Raw genomic sequence first — 23,258 nt, 5'->3', positions numbered from 1 at the left:
ATGGAAAAAGTTTTCTCTTTGGTATAAAGAACGGATGCTAGAGCCCTTCTGAGCCCCAGTCTCTGTCATCCTTCAATACCTGTCTGAGTTGTTTGAAAACGGAGCATCAGCCTCCACCATATGAGTCTATTTAGCAGCAATTTCCAACTTTCATAATGGGTTAGAGGGCACTCATATTATGTCCATTCACCTATGCAAAACCTTTTTCAAAGGAGTGTTTCTCAGCAGACCTCCAATTAGGCGTCCCTTAGAGACATGGAATCTGTCCTTAGTACTGCAGTCACCGTCTCAACCCCCCCCCCCTTTGAACCTGCTGAAAAATGTGATCTCAAATTTCTCTCATGGAAATCTCTCTTTTTGGTAGCTGTCACTTCTGCTAGACGGATCTCAGAATTACAGGCCTTATGCATCACGAGACCATACCTAATATTTCATAAAGACAGAGTGTCTCTACTTACTAACCCATCTTTTCTTCCCAAAGTGGTTTCTAATTTTTCTGTGAACCAATCCAAGCTCCCAGTGTTTTTCCCAAACTATTCCAATAAATGAAAATACTGCCTGCACTCCTTGGATGTGAATACTGCCTACACTCCTTGGATGTACATAGGCAACTACGTTTTTACCTAGACAGGACTAAATCTATCCGCAAGACAGACCAGCTTTTCATTTCCTTCTTTTGTCCAAGAATGGGATATGCTGTTTCAAAAGTCACTTTATCAAAGTGGCTCAGAGATTGTATTTCTTTTTCATATTCATGTACAAATGAGCCTAGACCCCACAATATCAAAGCACATTCAACTAGCGCTATAGCAACCTCTGTAGCCTTTCACTCCAGAGCCTGTATGGATGATATTTGTGCAGCAGCAATTTGGGCTAAGCCACACACTTTCATCAAACATTACAAGTTGGATATGGTCTCCAGGGGAAGAGCGGCCTTTGGCTCAATGGTACTCAGGAATGTTCTTCCATAAGGGCCGCCCATGGACCTCAAGGTAGCTTGGGATTCTGTCCCATCAGTGATGAATGGAAAAATTAACAACATCAGATAAATAAGTTATGTCTTACCATCTGTGTTGTTCATCTTCTTCCATTCATCACATCCCACCCTCCATCCCCCACCAAAGGCTCCTGGTGGATCTCATGGGTCCTTGTAGTGTGTCAGGGTGTTTGCGCAGAAATGGCCTCTGCTTTATTTCTGTATGTCTTATGCAAACTCAATCTGAGGTAACAGGGAGAAAAGCATTGTGGGTAACAGCTTAGGTCAAGAGTTTTTTGGTGTACGTGAGCTTGGTATTAGGCCAAAACGGTTCCGAGGGGCTTGGAACAGATCCCATCAGTGATGAATGAAAGAAGATCAACAACACAGATGGAACGTAATGGTAAGACGTAACTTCTTTTTTTCTGAACAAAGAATTTGCTGCAAGAATTTAGACTGTTACCTGCTGTAAGCATGTGCACATGCGGGCGCACACACAAACTCCTATTGTTCTGCAAGCTTAAGTGTCTTGTTGCAGTTTTATAAGCCAGTGCAAAGAACTAACTCGTAGAGATGGGTGTTGCTGTATTTACTTGTGTTGTATATGTCAGAGCTTTTGGCCCCTTCGTACTGAAGATCCTTGTTGTTGCTACAGTACCAAATCCTGTTTGTTTTGTGCAGTTGACTGTAGTCCCTAGTACTGCAGTATATTTAACAGCTCCAAAGAGAACCAATCCAGGTTCTTGTTAAGGAGATTGCAGGGTCCTTTGATGCAGCCTCCAGCACACCACTATAGCTGGGACTTTTGGTCATCATTTTCACTTCTATAGGACATGAGAACTTACAGGCTTAGACATTTGAGATCCGGGGCACCTTTTCCTTAGGAGAGTTCTGACTACTGTTCTCCTAGTCCCCATAGGAAAAAGCAGCGTAAGAGTAAGCACATTCACTCCCATTGTTGTTTCCCTCCCCAGATACAGATCTCGACAAAGTGGAGGTCTCACCCAAATCCTTTCTGGAAGATGCTACTTTTAGCGATATCTTGGGAATAATGTCCTGGCCAGTCAACACTCCCTTCTCAGAGGAAGAGATCTTACTGGAGGTCTTTAAGTCTTTTCTCAAAAGCAGCTTGAGTGGTGCCTTTTCCAGTAGTAGTAGACACAGTGTGCTCTAAGGTATGGATAAGAACAGATGTAGCTGAACTGATTACAAAAAAAAAACAGAGCGCTGCAGACGCTAAATGGCAGACAACATTGCCGGAAGCTGCTGCCACAAAGAAAGACATCCCAGAAGATGCCCAGGCCATTCCTCTCATGAACATAGAGTGTAGGCTGATGGATAGACTAGGAAAGTGGGTGTATGTATCCAGTCCGTTTTCAATCAGAGTCCTGAACTACATGAAGCACATGCTCAGATTTAGCAGAAAAAAAGCAGCAGACACTCTGAAACAATTGCCTGCAGGTGACCTCAGAACACAGCTGGAGACCTAAGTATGTCTACTCTGACCATGTGTTTAAGTCCCTAACGCAATGGATGAGGCAACTGAAGAGGCTGACTCAGGCTTAGTTATGAGATGACAGGCTTGGTTTGCACCTCACAGATTTCACAGGCCATTTTAAGACAGTGTTGCTCAATTCCCTTTTCTAATGACATTATCTTGTTTTTCAGCAAGTAAAAGAGTTGTTGTTGCAGTGCAAGTAGGAGAACAAAATGATCATAGCTTTTGGGGAAAAGTTTGCAGCTCCTCAAAGAAACTTTTAGAGGAATCAAAAAGGAGCGAAGAAATTAAGTAATAGCAGACCCAGGAAAGGCAAAGACAGATGGTGCAAAAACAGATGGTTTCCAGTGGTAATGGGGGGGACTTCTGTCAGACCTCCACCTGAGAGGCAAGGGCAGTTCCAATCATGAAGGCCCTAAAGGATCTTTTTTGAGGAGTTCATCCATATGAATCCTGAAGAGCTGTCCAACTGTTCTGCTCTGGAGGCAGTCTGGGGTCATCTTCTGTACACATTGTGGCATGGTTGACCATCACATCAGACAGGTGGGTAAAGAAAATTATATCCAGAAAGTACATTTATTCCCTTTTTGGAAATGACCACAAACATGCCATCTTAACTTCCGACATTTCCACTGCACCAAAGGAAATCAGCCTTGAAGGAGATTGGAAACCTCTACAAAAAAAAAAAAAAAAAAAAGCCACCCAGGAGGTCTCACCAGACCAGAGAGGATCTGAATTCTTCTCCAGGTTCTTCTTAGTGCTCAAGAAGACAAAGAACCTTTACCCTATCCTCAGTCTAAGTAGACTGAACCAAATTTTGAAGGAAAAGTCCTTCTTGATGGTCTCTGGGTGCAGTCCATCCTGCCATGCCTTTAGGCAAGGGAGTCGATGGTGTGCACCTACAGGATGCCTGTCTGGTAAAGAAAATGAAGGCATCAAGGAGATTCTTCCACTTCCGAGCAGAAGCCAGTCATTATCAATTTTGGGCCTGCCTTTCAGACTCACTACAGCCCCCAGGTATTTAATAAATACATGATCCCAGTCATATGTCACTTGCGACTTCTCGGAGTACAGATTTTTCATACCTGGATGACTGGCCCCTGACAGCTTCTACTATAAAGTAGCTACTTTTTGCAAGACAGTACTTGCTCCAAATCTGTCTGTCCTTTGGGGATCAAAGTCAGTGTGGCCAAATCTCAACTGGAACCCTCTCAAAACCTAGTCTTTATTTGATGCCAGTTGGGTACATTGAACCAAAAGGCATAACTGCCATTAAATAGAATGTTTTCCTTAATCTTCAAAGCTTCAGATATGATACAAAATCCTCAAACTTTAGCTGCTACTGTACTCAAGGTACTAGGAATCATGGCTTCATGACTGAAGGTGTGGATTTTACGGTGGACACGTCAAAGTCAGTGTGGGACCACACCTTGCAGCCCTTACAAACAAAATAAAGCTGTCAAAGGTCTGCATCAAGATTTTAATTTAGTGGATGGACCCATGCAACCTGTTTGCTGATGCTCCTTTTTCCCAACCACATCATAACACCACAGTGACCACAGATGCGCCATCCTAGGATGGGGGTATTACCTAAACAAGATGATTCAGGGAATGTGTACTTTATAAGAGGCCTAACTACACATCACCGCTCTGAATGAGAGCAGTCCTTCTAGCAGGCATTACAGGCCAGTTACTTGTCTCTCTGGTGCCAGGATCTCTGTCACAAGGTCACTTAAGTCTCTTACACTGGACATGGCTTGTGACACATGGTGCATGCAGAGGGAGGGACATGTCGTTTCTCACCAAATGTGTTGGATACAGGCAAGACTAAGGCTCTGAGTGGAATCTTACCTTCACCCAGACTGATGTTTAAATGCAAGATAACGGACTTCAGTAATTGGTTGAAAAGTTGGTATTACTTTTGTGGGGGTTGAATATGTGTCAACCTGGGAGGAGACCAGAGATAGGCCAACCTGCTTCACAAGAGATGGCCTTACACCTGTCATTGTATGACTTCCACTTACTGACCAAAGCCCTTGCTTGCTCCATAGCGCTGTTTTGAGGCCAAGTTCGACTACTTGACATTCCAACATAGTAAACACTGACATTGCAAGTCTAGATTTTGGCCACATCAAGGTAGCTCTTCTCAGTTGTAGAATTCTTAACAACAAACTCACTGATTCTGAAGCTCTTGCATCTAGAACACATCTGTGTCTGTGTTGTAATCGAGACTACCAGCAACTACTGTTCTGATATTGGCTAACCAGGCTGCCCGTTTCCTCATTTTACTTTGGCCCAATTCCACTCTTTGCTCGTATATGAAGCCTTTCTAGCATCTTAGTTTGAAGAAGCAGATAGTTTTAACTTTGTAAAGTAGCATCTCCATCTCTGTCACATTTTCTGTTCCGGAGTTCCTATTTATAGATACTGTGTTAAATGCATGTTTTGTAGTAACGGTTGTGTATTGTTTCACAGCACATGACATTTTATTGGAGAGTTTAGTGAAAATACAAGAGCATATTTAATGTGTTGGAATACTTCCTTTATAGACACGCTACTTTGTAGATTATCGTCGAGTGCTTGTGGTTGGAGGGAAAGGAGGTAATGGTGTGTGTACATTTCACAGTGAACCACGGAAAGAATTTGGAGGACCTGATGGTGGTAGTGGAGGTGATGGTGGTCATATAATTTTGAAAGGTATGTAGTCTTATTTTGTTTTTTCATATTTTTCATTTTTATCCAGAAATGACTCTCCGATGCTATGTTTGTCTTTTTGAGATTCAGTATGCCGAACAGTTTTGGTGAAGGAAAAACAGTAATTGTCTTTGCATTGGATTTCAAGTCTGTATTTCAGCCCACTTGCCTACCACCTTTTCTGAAGAAAAATGCATCCAACTGCCCTTTTTTATTATCTTCCTGCCTTTTGTCTCAGTGTTTCAACTTGTAGCGTTTTTATCTGTCAGTTCCCATTTGTCAGCATTTGAAGTTAAGTAGAATGTATATTAATACATTTGCCACATCATCCTGTTTTCCAGTCATTTACTTTGTACATCAGCCATCCTGGCAGTCTGCCTCTTCTTTTTCTTGGGATGGAGTCATTCATACACTAGGACTGTCAGGTCAGGAAATGAGCCACACACCTCTCAGAGATAACATTTTTCAACATGTAAATGTTGTGTTAAGATTGTGGGCCCGATTCAGTAAAGCCTACACTAGGTGTACATGATGTGTATTCAATAAAATTCTTATCAGATTTTTTTGTGCTTTCTAGTCGCTTAGAAAGGGTTACACTAAGTGTACATGTAGTCTACACTTTGTGGTAATCTTTATGAATCCCTTCCAATATTTAAAGCTGTAAGAATATCAGTAGGAAAACTAAAATCGGGAGGAAGAAGGTGTGCATTATGTCTGTGTTGTCTGCTTACTCAGAACAGTGTACACTTAGTGTAGGCTTTAGTGACTCTGGCCCAGTGTTTTTAATACAGTAGCCAGCACTGTCCTAGTGGACAGATCCAGGTCTTCATGGAGTTACTTGTACAGTATAGTGCTGAGCAGTACTTCCATGTCTTGGTGGCTTTACTCTTCCGTATGGTTTCACCAGGGTCATTAGTTACTGGCTGCCGCTGTTCTTACAGAAGTCAATTGATTTTGTTTCAGCTTTTTCCCGCTCACTGTAGAGTGTTAAAGCATGTTGTATGCAGTTAGTTTTTGTACTGTGTTCTTGGCGTATCTGCATACTTCATTGTGCAAATCATGTCTATATGAGAATCTACTTTATCTTCATAATTACAAGTTATTTTTATAGTATTTCCTTTGCTGTTGCTGCTGTGGAAAAGTAACGGATACAGATGAATATCAATTGTCTTGTGCTGTCTAGGGTTGGGCTCTGATAATTCAGGTATAAACAATTCTCAGTTTTAATTCAGCAGATAATTGCTGAAAGAAAATATTTACTTTGGATGATTTGTTTGTGCATATGGTGTCAGGGGTTTCAGACCTGTTGTGCCTGATAGGTGACTGTATTATATCGCAAGAGTTCAGATTATTGGACTGACCTCATCTTTGCACCTTTACTTCTTTTGAGTGAAATGTTATCTAATTCATGTGATCTGGTCCTTTGGCAGGCTAAGTTGGCCTGTGGAGGGGCAGAATTCTACTGATGTGACAGTAAACCAGACTGTTACAAAGGAGTAGGAGGTTTGAACCTTTGTGATCCAGTATCTCATGTAGCTAGATAGTATAGCTGTTAGAGATGTTTTTGTTCATGATACAAGTACAAAGTGGTATAAACCAGGTCTATTTTTGTGTGTAACTTTTATTCTTGGAAAAATTGGTACTCCCACTCCACCCCCTGTGATTCCCTTCAAGCAGCCCCTAAATGCTGTTTGAAGGCCAAAAACACTTGTTTTATGGGTCCTGTTAATGTGCCAGTCTGCCTTTCTGTTAGCACCAGACACTGTCTGTTAGAGTCACTGCTAAGCCTATTCAACCTCTGTCTCTCCGTTGGATTTGTGTCAGGGAATGAACTGTGGTAATCATCCAGCTCCACAAGGGAGAGACGATCCATTACTTACCCAGTAAACAATAGCCCTGTAAGCCTCACCAGCCTTAACTGCTAATCAATAGAAAATATCATTATGGAACTTATTAACAAGTCCTGAACCCAAGACAGTTTGGCTTTGTTACAGGCGGGCCCTGCCTACTGAACCCGCTGGGTTTTGAACATTTCACTGATTAATTAGGCTGTGGTAGATTGGTTCTCACTGCCTACATAGACCTGGCCAAGGCTATTGATGCCATTCCACATTTAGGCATCATCGACAAGCTAATCAAGCTAAATGTAACCCCCTGTGTTACCCACCGGATAGTAAACTGGCTAAATGAGAGAACCCAGTCTATTAGTCTGGGAAGCACACACACTTTGAAATGAGTAGTTCCCAGCAGTGTCCCCCAGGGATCAGTCCTAGTACCACTTCTTTTTGGTATTTACTTCTCTGATGTCAAGTCGGACATCAAGGGCCTGTGGCTGACCAAATTTGTAAATTAATGCAAACCTGGAGCTGTCATTAACTCTGCCATCTGACTTCCAAATTCTTCAGGAGGAACACACACACAGACATAGACACACACTTGCCTGGACCATGGCCTAAAACTAAATGCTATGAAATTCATCATTGCATCCTGAGGTAAAACTTGGGTATCCATGCATCTATCACATAGATGATGCCCTTTTGAGTTGATTCAGCCATTAGTGACCAGGGCACTTTCATTGACAACAAACTGCCCTTTGATAACCATGTGTCAGTTGTTGTTAGGAAATCCTTGACACAATAATAACCAGGGATATTTCTTCCAGATCTAAGGAATTTATCCTCTCGCTGTCTGTCTCTTCCCCTGTCTCTGTCTCCTCCTCTTTTAACGGACCCATAATAGAGTATAATATCCCCTTTTGGTATGGACCTGTTTAAGCATATGACCTAGTTTGAGAGACCACAACATGTCTTCCTTAAGCTATCCAGACTGCCTTAAAGCTGTTTCTTTTCTGTTTCCTACAGACTAGTGAATGGTGACCTCTTTATAGCCTAAAAAGGATCCAGTCTTATGTGACCACCTGCACATCCGCAAAACTAATAACATCCTCAACACCTGCTTAAGAGACCTTAACTTACACCAAAACATAAATTGCATCTGTTGGCAAGACAGAGTAACCGTCTTGTGGAATAGACTTCCTTTGGTTGTAAAATAAAATATCTCCATGATGCACTAAGTATAACCTGGATGAACAATTGTAAATACAGCTTGGGCCTTGCCCCTCAAGCCCTCATTGAAAGGGGTTAAAACTTGGTATAAATTAGTCATGTGAGTGGAAGTGCATGGTTTGGGGTATTATGGCTAGGCTACTAGTGGTCCTCTGGTCCTCAGTCGCCTTGTGTTGACGTCTGAATTCTATATTACTTGAGACTTTTGTATTTTCTGCATCTTAGGTTGTGGGAGAGGAGTTAGATGGTAGAGTCTGTTTCACTGGCTGCGGATGTGGGCCCATTTGGTGCCCTTTCGTTAGGAGATCCTGTGAGAGTTTACAGATCTTGCTCTGATTGATCTGAAAGGTCAGTGGGTGTCTTTTCTTGGTACCCTCCCAATCCAAATTGACTCTGATAAGTTATATGGTCTGTGTTTTGGTCACATAGTCACTAGCTTAAAGGTCCTGTTCATACCTCTCAACTTGTACAATTTGCACATAGTGCTATGATTTAGGTCTTCAGATTTAGCCTTGCTCCTTCTAGATTTACTGATGCTTCTGATAAAGTCAGACCTGCTTCTGAACATTTGCCTTATTAAATAAATAAAACTAAATCTATGCAAAAATTATTAATCACTAACTATGTAGGATCAAGTATACAGAGACCTTGCATTTTATGTAAGTAAGTAAATTAGTGTTCCTCTTTTTGAACCTCTGCTGTGATTTTTAAAGGCCAGTGCTATGATTTTTAATGCTTGGAGGTTGAGAGGTGTGGTCCTGTTATGAAATGTTAATGGAGTCACAAGCCAAGTGGAGACCTAATAGGATATAAGAGCATTTCCTAAAATAGAACAGACCTCTTTTGATCTGCTTGTAGAAGAACTTGACTGTCTAGGAATACTAGAAACTCACATACCACATATTTACCTTGATTGTTTATCTTTGTGTCCTGAAAGGAGATGTGCTACTAGCGTTTTGTTGGCTAAGGATGGGAGTGGCTGAGCTGCAAGAATTTGGATTGGGTCAGTGTACTGTGCTGTAGTAGAGTATGGTGCACTTCACTTAACGTTTATTTTTACCTATCCTAGAATCATGATTGATGATTTGAGGCTTTTGCTGTTTGATATCATAAGACAGGTTGACTGAATGTCAACTCTCATAACTTTAAACTTAATTTATTCTTTGTCATTTTGTTAATAACTTAACTAGAAAGGTCGGATAGGTGTCCTTTTGCTTGTCTTTCATCTGCCCTGTGGAGCTCATTACCTTCCCAACTTTGTGTATGATTCCAGGATCTCATTTAGGAAATATTTTACTTCTAATCTATTTTAGATGTACTCTTAATAGTTGATGTACTATACAGTTGAAGCCGTTTACATTTTTTTACTTCAGACATCATCGTTACACAGCAGAAACCGTAACTAAGTATATAATGTAAACGATTAAAACAGCGACTTGTAAGATTTTGCACTTGTATGTTCTAAAAACTTGCTGTACAGGTGATGCAACTCGTCTGTGTCTCAGGTAAGTAACAGTATGAGATCTAAAGTGGAGATAGTTGGAGTTGTGCCTGTCTCATTTAGACCTCATGAGCTGGGGGAGGGACAATTGGAAAAAAAAAAAAGCATAACATATCTAGACAGAGTAATACCTTTTCCTTTATATCATTAATAGCCTACACAGGTTAACCTTTTGTTATGGTACTTTGTACATCTCTTGGTAATGGAGCGTGAGAAGCCATATATTAATAAAAATGCTGTCTTGGCTATTTAGTTCACTGCTTACTGAGCTACCTTCAGTTGCTCCCCTGTTTGGGTTAACATCTTTCTCACCTTTGGAGTAACCGTGGATTTCCAACGCTTAGTCAACATTTTCTTTGTTAGCATTCTGACCAAATTCCAAGCCCCTTGTAAGCCAAGCCATATCCTCAAGACTGATCAGCCCCGTATGAAAAAATGCTGTGGTATCAGGTAAACTACCTTTGATGCAAATCCTTCAAAAGACCCTATAACCCTCTCCTATAATTCTGTATCTCCCTGCAACCCCACAGTGTGGGCACAGTCTCCAATTACCTCCATATTACGTATCCAGCAGGTTTCTACGACTACAGAAGATGTAGTTTGAAGCCTAGAGTCAGTGTAGAAGTATTAGTGCAGGCACTTCCGAGCAGTATTTCGCACAATATCTTGGCGTGATGTGGATACAGTTCTATTTTTTCTTAATGATCTCCATGTCTAGTGTATTGCTGCAGTCCATCATCATTTTATCTGCAACTAAATGCTTAAGTTCACATAAAATCCTGTAAGTCTGCCAGGCAGTTTTGCTGTTCCTTGTCCTGCTGTCCCAGCATCTACCAACATCCACCAGTCAGTCTATGAATTAGGACCCCTTCATTTTTTAATACTGGTAACAAGGTCCTGATAATGAAAAGCAAGATTATTTGATATTTGAAATCTTCCCCCAAGCTTGCTCACATGATAATGGCTCCATCATTTAATCCCAGTAATGTATCTTGATTCCTGCCTTTATGCATGTCCAGACTCCACATATATTGTGCTCTTGCGTGTCCTTCACTAAAACCCTATTGGTAGCAGTTTTTTTCAAAGAATTTAACTTTCTCATTTAAATGGATCTTTTAACTTGCCCATTATGTACTGAATCAGTAAGGCACTACGTGTTGGAGACATGCATGAATGGGCGTACCTTCGTTGAAGGTTGTGCGTTAGGGCTGGCAACTCAGCACGTAAAAATCAACTGCCAATCATTAGCGGACTGGAGTTCCGCTGTGGCGACCCCTAACCGGGAAAAGCCGAAAGACGCAGCAACTTCTTACATAAGGGTAGTTGACATAAGTAATAACATTTTAGTCCGCATGATTTGGTGGAACTAAAGTCATGTGGAACCCCAAACCCTCTACTTTCTTTAGACAAGATTGTCTTCTGTCATGGCCAGTCTTGGACAGCCCTTTTCCAACAAGAAATCAACTGTCTAACATTTTTTTTAATCAAAAATAAACACCACCAGATGAGCTGCTGGGATTGGTTGATCAACATGTAGCACTGATAGTAGTCCAAACATTTGCAACACTTAGACTGACTGTTTGTAGATCCTGTGTCATGGTGTTCATTTTTTAAAAATTTCCTAGTCTTGTTGATTGGTAAACAATAAGTAAACACACACTGTGTGCCACCAGGTATCTACACTTAATACTATCTCCCTATTTTTTATAACATTAGCTAGCATAGTAACCAAATTATACAAACTGCTCAAATTGTTCTTTGGGGTTGTTGTCTGCAAACCGCGCTTTCACCTATGACCATCCCCAAGACTACCTCACTAAACTTGAGTGTCTTATTAGCACAGCTAATGGCTCCAAGTGTATGGTCAATAACAAAAGAAGAAAAAGGGCAATTTGACACACAACCTGAAAAACTACAGAAAATTCCAAAGGAGTCAGAAAACCTTAATTCTTGATGATGAACTTTTATATATCACCTGCAGCACGTCCATAAATTTGCCCAAAAAACATCATCTTTCCATACTTTTAACTGGAATGACCAAGTAACCTATTCAAATGCCTTTTCATAATCTAAACTGAGAAGTGTCGCCCTCCTGCTATTTGCTTCAGGGCCTTACAATAACCTAATTGTTTTTGTTATTTAATCAAAGATTTGCTGCCATTCCAAAAACCTACACTGATCTGGATAAATTAAAGTTGGAAGATAGAATGTCAAACATGTTACTGTAATGTTAGTAAGCGCTTTAAGATTTAAAACTGAATTGGGCCTGTATGAGGACAGCAAAAGTGGGTCTTTGCTCTGTCTAGGAATCGCCATAATAACCAACAACAAAAAAATTATAAACAGCTGTTAAAATAAATAGTAAGGCAGAAAGGCAGTGATGCAAGTAAACTGAAAAACTTTATTGCAAGCGCTTTCAACCGATAATACCAGCCTTCTTCAGACAATCAAGTTACAGTTGTATAACCCCATTTAAATGTCCCCCTACTGACATAAACAGATTAATATGTACAACAAATTAAATGAATGTAATATATTAATAAATACTAATAAATAAATATATACATTCACCTATCATAAGCTTTTAACTTTAACACGTTAGAAATGGATACAACATCATAAGTCCAGAAAAAACTGATGCATTCAAAAACAGTATCCATCACAATTCACGTTGCTGTAAAATAATGTTCCATGGTTCCCCCTAGGATTCACTGGCACCTGTTCCAGAACAACAGATTTAAAAATATGATTTGGAAAATCCTTAATATGTTTAAGTAACACGCTTGTTTCCGTTGATGTTTGGATATCATAATTATGCTCATAAACATGCTGCTTCAACTTCCGCTCAGTTTTACCTACATAATACACTGTACAAGAACAACACTTAGCGGCATAAACCACCCCTTTTGACTGGCAGAAAAAAAACGGCCAGAAACATAAGTACACTTTGTACCCAAATTTGTATGATCACATTCCAAGATAGAGCTACACTGGCTGAACATACTGTACTTCCTCATCTTCCTTACAGGTTACAGGTTTTAGTTTCAGTAAAGACACCAGTCCTCAAAATTCTTATGTCTAAATACAAACTTCGGAAAATCACCCAATTTTTCCAACAGTAATCTGTCAGTTCTTATTAATGTTCTTTGAAACAAAGTTTCTTGTGGTCGGTAAAGTGCACCAAAGATAAAAACTGAGAAAAAGCTAGGTGCGTACCATGGTGAAGGAAGTGAAACTTTAATAAATAGACATAAAGGGCTACAAAACAATAAAACCGGCACAAAAGGTAAGCACTTTTGCTACCTGCCAGGTAGCTTCTTCAGACCTAAATCATAACAGTCAAACCATCTGTATTTAAATGCAATGAGGCCAATCAGAAAAAAGAACTGATTAAAGACATCAATCATCATTTAAAAACACAGTGAACCTAGTATACAATCTTATTGGTAATGATACTTACAAACATTATAAAAATCTTTTTATATCCAAGTCTTAACCGCAGTAATTCTACATATCACGAAATTCAAAATATATCCAAAAATCATTAAAAAAATTATACAAAAAATGCAGCATAAAACAACATACTCAATGGTTCAAAGGGCGTAACTTCAGGTGGGGTTTCAGGGAGACTCATTCATTAGTACGTGGAAACTTGTCAGCTTCCAGGCGTATAATACATTGCTGTTCCCTCTCTTCAGCGAAAGTCTTAATGTCACCCCCTCTCATATTCTTACCTATCACTTCCAACACTAGAATTTAAAACTGTGTTCATTACATTTCTCTAGTAAATGAAGTGCCAACGCACTGTTAGTTCTCCTATTCCTTATATCACCCATATGTTCTAAGATGCGTTCTGTGAAACTCCTGTTGGTCTTACCTACATAATAAACATAACATTCAACGCAATATGAAAAATAAATTAAATAATTTTTACTGCAATCAGTGTATAGTGATGTCTCTACAACAAAACCCTTGTGTGGGTGCTCAAAATAGTTACCAGAGTGGATGTATTGACAGGCTTGTCAACATCTACAAGAGAAGGTACCCTCTCTTTGTGACTGGGGTGTATATCCCTTGCTAGCGCTCTTATAACACAGTTGTCTCTTCAAGGACCTACTATTTCTAAAATCATATTGTGGTCTAGTTCCTATCAGCTGTCTAACTTTCTCATTTGTATTCAGTATCCCCAATTCCTGTTCACAATTTCACAAACCTTGCTAATATTACTACTATAAGTGAATGTCAGCCTAGTGACTTCACCTGTCTATCTCATTGTGAAAATCGGGCCTGTCTGAGATATAGGAGAGTCCCCTAGTACCCTGTTCACTCAAAGCTTCAGCTATCTGGGCTTCGACTTCTTTTCCGTTATACCGTCTGTACATAAACTCATTCCTTAACTCACCCAATACTGTCTTCATGTCCTCATCATTGTTGTGTAACCTCATCCTTTGCAAAGCTTGGCCCTTAACAACATTCCTGTACACACGGGGGTGCATACTCTATTTCTTACATTGCTTCTTATGTGTCATTATCCTAACCTCCTCTACTAGACTCTTATTTTGACATCTAAAACGTCAATAGCTTCATGAGAATAATTATAGCTAAATCTTAAGAACGTTGTAGTTGTGTGCAATCCCTCCGAGCTACATGCTCTAGGGACCTAACCCTTGTCACCACAATAAACAGAACATGCTGGAGGGATAGATTCCTGTCCCAGAGACTTCCCATACTCTGGAACAGACTGCATATCTATGTCAAACAGAGCTCCTCATTAGCACTCTTCAAGAAAAATATTGATGATTGGATGGGAAATGGGAAATTCACCCCGGGGATCACTTCTGTGGTTCTGCTCGACAGGGGCACAGAAAAATAATTTTCTTGGGTGGCGAAAGCCAGAGTACATTTTTTGGCTAGGCTTATATAGGCCCTAGGGCTAATAGCCTAGTACCTACCTATGAACGTATAAAATGTTCTCTCTCTTCTATTGGTCCTTGTCATAAAACAAAAATATCATTCACAAACCTTTTATAAGTCAAAGTACTAGGTTCACTGTGTTTTTAAATGATGATTGATGTCTTAATCTGTTCTTTTTTCTGATTGGCTTCATTGCATTTAAATACAAGTGGTTTGACCGTTATGATTTAGGTGTGAAGAAGCTACCTGGCAGGTAGCAAAAGCGCTTATCTTTTGTGCGTGTTTTATTGTTTTGTAGCCTTTTATGTCTATTTATTTATTAAAGCTTCACTTACTTCAGTGTGGTGTGCACCTAGCTTTTTCTCAGTTCTTATTAATGCCCACTTTTTATGGATGATATCCAAAGCATGTTTACTGTCCACATTAAATGTAGTAATAAATGCATTATCTGCTTTGTTTTATTTCTGTTTTTGTCTTTATCTTGTGCTGGTAAAAAACACCCTTCTAGTTCATCATTCACCATCTCATAAGCTATAGGTGGTACATCTATAACATTGGGCTGTGATACCATACTATCTCATAATAAATGTACCATGCCCATCATGCCATAATTTTCCATATTTCAATTTATTAAAGGGTAAGTAACTCTACCATCATTTTCCAAAATATGTGTAAGGTCAACAGTTTGTGATAGTATTGGTAAATACTGTCCAGATAATCTCTTCTTAATAATTTCATATTTTACAGCATTCACCATAGCCATAGGATAACCCATATTCAAAAACATATCCCAATAAAATGACATTCATCAAGGAAGTTTATTAAATCCGTAACCATTCTGGCCACTCTTACCATCTGTCCTTTAATTACAGCCTTTTTCATATGGTTACTAGAAAATTCCGTGGTGGTACAGCGGTAGCGTTGTTACCTCACAGCAAGAGGTCCTCCCGTTCGATTCTCGGCTTGGCTTGGGACTGCCTTCTGTGTGGAGTCTGCATGTCCTCTCTGCGGTTGGGTAGCGTTCGAAAGACATGCGTGCGTAAATGGGCATGCCTTCATTGAAGCTTGGGCTTCGAGCTGGCACCTCGGCGTTGCATAAAAATCTGCTGCCAATCATTAGCGGACCGGAGTTCCACTGTGGCGACCCCTTACCAGGAAAAAGCCGAAAGACAAACGGCAACAAAAATAGGTGGTTACTAGAAAAATGCAGGTATTTATTAGAACAGGTATTCTTTCTAAAAATTCTTGCCTTCATACCCCCATCCGATTTCAACAGTAAAACATCAAGATATGCTATAGAGAGAGTCCCTAGTTAATTAGAGAATTTAAAAAAAATCTGTAGTACTATTTATAAAATGCATGAAAACTGGTATCTCATCAACTGGTCTCCCCAAGCAATAAATACATCATTCAAGAAACAAGCGTACATTTTAACGTTTAAAAAAAAATCACTCTTGAACAGGTAACAAAATTCACATACCAGCATCACAATGTTGGCATAAAGTAGTCCACAGGGTGACCCCATAGCAACACCTGTTAATTGTTTGAAGTAATGGCCATCATAATATAAATAATTATTGCACAATACCATTTCCAAAAAATGTAACAAAGCATTAGTTCTGTCTTGAGCAATATTTACATAATCAGTAAATAATTCAGTAAACCATTCAATACAAATTTCGTGGGGGATGCAAGATCTTTCACATCAATAGTTAATAATGTCCCATCCAAAAAAGAACCCAACTTGTTGCATTTAGATAAAAAGCCCCAGGCATCCCAGCAAAGGTGTTAGACAAATAATCTTTTAATTGTTGGTCAGCATATTTTGCAGTAAAATAAGTCTTGGAACAAGTCCCGTCAACAATAGGGTGAAAAGGTGGATTATTAAGATCGTTGTATATTTTAGGCACACCAAAAGTAGTAGGCAGTTTTGGTGCACCATTACATACAAATTTATATTCATCCACTGTCATCTGGTCCTGGGTTACCATATCATGTAAAACATAATCAGTTCTGTTGTAAGATATATTAATTTCATTAAGAGACGCCTCAACGTAGGACCCATCATATAATAGCTGTAACATCCTCTGATTATAATCCACATGATCCATAATAAAGCCCCCTCCTTTATCAGGTTGCATAAAACGAAGAGAACCTGATTTTTTTAATGTCATCCATCAACTGACGTCGTACCTTTGTCAGGTTGCAAGCATAGTCACAAACTGTTCTAGACAATAAAAATCTTATATCGACCTCACATTCCTCCTCAAAGGTTTTTAAGGTAGGGTGCAAGTCTGAATTATATGTACTGGGAGTTCTCAAATCACACCTTTGAGTGTATGTAGAATGTGTAGAATCATTACTTCTCTGGAACACCCCACTGAAGAAGTCCCTAGGAAGAGAAGTGCAAGAGGAGGCACTTGGACTCCCCTCAGGAGTCGGTCACTGACGATAAGATCACCACCTGATGACGTCTCCTTTGGAGACATCCTAGAGATCCTTAAGCAAGAGGGGGTGGTTGGTCTACCGATAACCCTTCCCAAGAGGAATCGGTATTCTTGGAAGCTTTTGGGTCTGACCCATCTACCTCCTGGTTGACTCAGCCCATCCTTGAGCTCATTGACCTGCTCTCTAGGCAGGCGTGGAGGGGAACCAGACACAGTTGAGCTGATCCCCAAGAGACCAGACCAGATTTTGGCACCACCTTAAGGAAGGGAGTTTTGAAGCAAGGGAGTACCAGTAGATGAAATGATTGTGGAGGTGGCCACTAAGAAGGAACTCTGGGAACAGCCAGAGATTCTGCCTTCAATACAGTAATTCCACAACAACTGCTGTATAAGCTGAGTAATCTAGGCATAGAAAACAGAATATGCAACTGGATCCTCGATTTCCTGACTGAAAGGCCACAATTACTGAAAATGGAAATGTATCCAGCTAGACTAGCCCGGTCAACAAATGTAAAATAAATAAATAAATAAAATAGTTCGAGCTGGAAAACATCACTCAAACAGCATCACCCTAAACACCGGGGTCCCACAAGGTTGTGTACTCAGTCCACTTCTTTTCACAATTCTAACACATGACTGCACAGCTAAGTTTCATTCAAACAGAATCATCAAATTTGCAGATGACACCACAGTAATCGGCCTTATCAAGAAGGAAGATGAGGGAGCCTACAGGGAGGAGGTGACCCGACTCATTCATTGGTGCACTGACAACAACTTGGCACTAAATGTTGGGAAAACCAAGGAAATCATCATCGATTTTAGGAAGGTAAATAAGCCACAACCCCCTATCGTCATCAATGGTGCCACAGTGGAGAGAGTTAATAGCACCAAAGAACCTTTTTTATAGGAATCAACAAGGGTGTTGAAAACTGTGGTTCAAAAAGTCCCAAGGTCCTTTCCAAGATCCACCTGGCAATAGATCCCCCAGGGGCAGAGGAAGAACTTGAATGGAGGACACTGCCCATGTGGCAGAGGAGGCCCGCAGAATCAAGGGTCTAGCCAGACAGCATGCACTCTTTTCCCTGACCCTACCAGCGCTCCTGAAAAGAGACCTGATTGTCCACCTCTAGAGGCAGTCAGGGGTCATTTATCCCTACACCAGAGAGCTTGGCTGGACCTTACAAAGGATACACGGGTTCAGAAGAGTATTTCTAGAGGTTATATTATTCCCTTTTTCCTACTACCTCCTCCCGTATACAAAATTCCCAGTGTTCCACCCAGTGAGAGGAATGCAGCACCAACAGAAATACAAAAGCTGCTAGAAAAAAGTCGTCCAGGAGGTCCCACCAGACCAGATAGAATCCAGAACTTACTCAATATTCTTTTTAGTGCCAAAGAAACAGGAGACTGGAGACTGATTTTGGATCTTGGCAATCTGATCAGATCAGTTCAGCACACTACGTTCCAGATGGTCATGGTTCAGTCCATTCTCCTTTCTGTGCAAGGACAACTGGATGTGCTCATTATACCTTTAGTATGCGTACTATCACATAGAAATGAACAGCCAATCCAGAAGGTACTTGCCCTTCTGACTGGGAGCCAGTCGATTACCAGTTCAGAGCACTGCCCTTTGACCTCACCACAGCCCCAGGGTGTTCACCAAATGCATGGCAGTAGTTCATAGGTTCATACTAGGCTATCTGCCCTAGGGCATTTATAAGCCTAGCCAGAGTGTGTTTGGCTTTCGCCACCCATTTTAAATTAATTTTGCTATGCCCTTTTTCGGTAACAGCTCACTTGTGACTGCAAGGATTCAAAGTGTTTCTGTACTTTGACGACTGGTTCATAACCACTCTGCAGGCATCTGCTGATGAGAGCTCAGGATCAGATACCTTCTGGGGATTACAGTAAATTTCAACAAATCTCAGTTAGAACTAACTCAAATATTGGAGTTCACAGGAGCATTTTTAACACAGTTTCCATGACAGCCTCCCTTCCTCTGCCAAGAGTACAGACTATCTGATTCCAGGTCAGAAAGATAATTCAAGATTCCTCAATTTCAGCCCGATTGATTTTGCAGGCCTTGGGATTAATGTCTGCGGCAATAGTTCTAGTTCCCTAGCAAGATATCTTATGAGAATTCTTCACTTGCTGTTAGTGTGTCGGTGGTCTATTCTTCGGCAGCATGTGTCTACTCAGATAATTATTACCCAAAAGATGCCTCTAGTGGTGGATCCAGTCAGATCAGGTTCTACAAAGCCATCTGTTCATTGTTCCTCAAGCCAAGGCCATAGTGACCACAGGCACTTCTCAAATTGGGTGTGGAGGCTCTTCCTGGGAAAAACAGTCCAAGTCATTAGCTCCCCCAAAGAGGCCAACAAACACATCAATGTCCAGGAAGTGAGAGCAGTGCTGTTAGCACTGCAGGCTGTCCAAGTCTCTCTCCGTTTCGGGACAGTTGTGATTCAGACAGACAGTATGTCTGTGGTTTAGTACATCAACAGACAAGGAAGAACTGAATCTTACCCCTTGTGTCGAGAAGCACTGAGTTTGGTAATGGGCAGTCTCATCCAGCCATTTTATGATAGCAGTGCACATTCTGGGAATCCAACCTTATAGCAGACAAGTTGAATAGGTCCATTCTACTACTCCAGGAGTGGTCTCTCAATAAGAAAGTAATTTTTCATCATTGAGGCCATCTGTGCTGCAAGCTCGTTGCGTCTCCCCTAAACAACAAGTGTAGCAGGTTCTTTGCCCTGATCCCCCCACTGGAGGAATCACTAAGAGACACTCTACTACATGATTGGCCCCCTGATCTCCTTTGTTGTGTATCCCTTAGCCCCCTTAATCTTCAAATTTCTACAGAAAGCTTTCTGGTTGAAGAGCAAAGTCATCCTTATTGTCCCTTACTGCCCTTGACAAATTTGATTTCCCCTTTCTTTGGCCTCATCTGGTTCACTCTTCTTGGATTCTGGATCCAATTACAGACCTTCTGTCTCACCCAACAGATGTGATTCACCCGGATATCTCAAACCTAAAAGTGACCGCATGGTTTCTGCACTTCCTTTGGTAGCCAGACAGCATGCACTCTTTTCCCATGTCTGTCATATACTTTTGTCTTCTCTCTAAGCTTTCACAAGAAAACTTTACAGAAGTAAATGAAAAAGATTTATTTTTTGGGCGCAGCAAAAATATTGACCCTTTTTCAGCACCAGTGCATAGTGTCCTTCAAGTTTTAGCAACAATTTTCAGTGAAGGAGCTAGTTCCTCTACTGTTGAAGTGCAATTAGCTGCCATTTTGAATTTTCATATAGGGATTGAAAACTCCTCCTTGGCGCTGAAAACTCCTCCTTGGCTTCATCAAAACTTTGTAAGGTATTTTTGGAAGGTAACTTTCTTTTGAGACCTCCTTATAAGGATCCAACTCCACCATGGGACTTAAATTTAGTATTACAGGCCTTAATTCACTCTCACTTCAAACCAGCAGCAAAATGCAAGCTAAGTTTTTTGACTGGTAAACAATGTTTTTGGTACCCGTCACCTCTGCTGGAAGAGTGTCAGAACTTCAAGCATTGTCATCTAAACCTCCTTACTTAATAATTCGTAGGGATAGGGTAGCATTATGAACCAGTCCTTCCTTCCTTCCTAAGGTGGTGTCAGAATCCAACATCAACCAATCCATTAATCTGCCAGTTTTCTTTCCATATTTTACAAACATTGTTGAATACATATTACGGTCACTGGATGTTCATAGGCAATTACATTTTTACTTACATAGAACAAAGGACTTCAGGAAAACAGATAAGTTATTTGTCTCCTTTGCGGATCCCAAATTAGGCAAGCCAGTTACTTTGATTTTAGCTAGATGGCTGACTGATTGTATATCCTTTGTATATAACAAATTGGGCCTTTCTTTACCAAAACCCTTGAGAGCCTGTTCAGCTGGGTTCATAGCAACGTCATCAGTATTTTTATCCAGAGCTTCCATGGACACAATCTGTGCAGCTGCAACTTGGTCTAATTCTCATACCTTTATTACTCATTACAAATTGGATCTGGTTTCGAGGGGAAGAGCAGCCTTTGGCTCAACAATGCTCAGGAATATCCTTCCTTAGAGTCCCTTTTGGGAATTCAGGTAGCTGGGGAATTTGTCCCAATTGTTGAGGAATGAATGAACATTGACAACATCAGATAAAGAAGTTATGTACTCACCATAACGTCCCATCTGTGTTGTCCCTTTTCATTCTTCCTCAACTCCCCTCCCACCAACCCCCTACCTTTTAACCATTGACCTCTCGAAGGTCCAGATACTGTTTTCTATTACCAGGGTGCAAAATATCCGCTAACCCTTCCAAAGCGGAAGTTGAAGCTCCTATTTGACTGTCAAAGTTCTGTGTAACTGTTATCCTGTTTTTTGTTGATATTGTTCTTTATTTCTTTGTTGTTTATAGCACTTTGTGTACTGTGTATTTTTTCTAGCTAGTTTCACTGTGTGTGAGGTATTGACTGGAAATTGTCCACTCTTAAGCATCTGTTGGGTTGTTTGTTTATGATAACTTGTTGCAGTTAAACTCTTTTTTTCTAGTGGCTCCTTTAGCTGTTTAAAACTTTCATTTAAAGGCTCACTGCTGCTTTTCAGCTGTGAGTAACATTTCTGCTGTTTGTTTCCCACCCTGTTGGTATAGTGTTTTTATAGTTGGTGGCTTTGCAGTTACCTGCCCCTAGTGTAAATTTGATCTGGGACCATCCTCCCAGTCTAGTGTCATTACCTCATTCTACCCAGTACAGGGAGAGCATTTGAGAAGGCCAGTCAGCTTAGTTTCTGCTACTGCTTTCTCTCTTTCCTTTCTCTCTTTCCAAAAAAAAAAATTATCTGCTTTTACTGTATTTGTGTTTTTTCCTACTTTATTTTGCTTTTGCATCATCTCAAAAGTACTCAATTGTATTTATTACTGCTTGGTGTAACTCATTGTAAGCCTTTTAGTTTAAGCACCTGGGCTTCAGGCCAGTTTTACATTAGGAAGGTTTGTGGTCTGCACTGTAGTGGCATAACAGGTAGCTTACATCCTTCTAAGTTGGGAACTGCTGATTGAGGGCTCAGTGTCTGTTATTCTAAAAGTGTATTAATTCTGGTTTAAGCACTTGGGCTTGAGGCCAGTTATTTTACATTAAGAGGGTTCGTGTTCTGCACTCTTGTGGGAGTAGAGGCTGGACTCTGTCCTTCTGAGCTGGGAATTTCTGGTTAAAGCTTATAGTGCCTGCATATTTGAACTGCTTCTTACTGAAATTGGTACACCTCGTTTGCTGTAGCATAGACTAGATCCAGGCCTGCTGAATCTAGCTTTGTTTGTATAACTTGAGCACTAATCCAGGCATTCTTTAAAGTATTCAGTTGTATTTATTACTGCTGGTAGTAACTTGATTAAAGTGTAGCTATCATTTCTAAGTCTTTTGGATTAAGCACTTGGGCTTCAGACCAGTTGTTTTACATTAGGAAGGTTTGTGGCCTGCACTGTGGTGGCAGGGCAGGTAGCTTACATCCTTATAAGTTGGGAACTGCTGATTGAGAGCTCAGTGTCTGTTATTCTAAAAGTGTATTAGTTCTGGTTTAAGCACTTGGGCTTCAGGCCAGTTATTTTACGTTAAGAAGGATTGCGGTCTGCACTCTTGTGGGAGGAGAGGCTGGACTCTGCCCTTCTGAGCAGGGAATGTCTGGTTAGAGGCTTATAGTGCCTGCATATTCTAACTGTTTCTTACTGAAATTGGTACACCTTGTTTGCTGTAGCATAGACTAGATCCAGGCCTGCTGAATCTAGCTTTATTTGTATGCTTGTTGTTTGTTTATTTCCTTGAAACGCTAATTCCACCTAAAACGCTGCCTTTTAGCACTTCTGTGGATCCCTAGTGATATCTGCATTGCTTACTGTACTTATTTCCTTGTTTCACTTGAAAGAAAGTTACTGTTTGTCGTTTTTGCATTTAAGTTACCTGTAACACATTGCATTTAAGTTACCTGGCACTTGCTCACTAAAGCAATTATATAAGTCGGCTCTAAAAAATTAAAAGCACTACACCCTCACAAACTCCCCTTGAGTACCTTGTTCCCCATTGGCCCTTTTTTCAATTATAAAGGAATTCCCAATACTATTCTAGCATGTCCAAA

The 23,258-nt window shown here is 40.5% G+C and overlaps 1 protein-coding gene across 9 annotated transcripts in view; it reads left to right on the top strand.

Moving 5' to 3' along the window:
- Positions 1-23,258, top strand: part of MTG2 (mitochondrial ribosome associated GTPase 2) — a 108,818-nt gene that overhangs the window by 18,621 nt on the left and 66,939 nt on the right. For all 9 annotated transcript variants that reach the window (XM_044090365.1, XM_044090367.1, XM_044090361.1 and 6 more), the window contains one exon: positions 5,024-5,171. In XM_044090365.1, the coding sequence (XP_043946300.1) occupies positions 5,024-5,171 (148 nt within the window). The remainder of the gene's footprint in view (positions 1-5,023; positions 5,172-23,258) is intronic.

This window comes from Protopterus annectens, chromosome 12.part0 (assembly GCF_019279795.1).
Source record: "Protopterus annectens isolate FY-2018-M chromosome 12.part0, PAN1.0, whole genome shotgun sequence".
NCBI lineage: Eukaryota > Metazoa > Chordata > Ceratodontiformes > Protopteridae > Protopterus > Protopterus annectens.
This window is presented reverse-complemented; position numbering and strand designations above follow the sequence as displayed.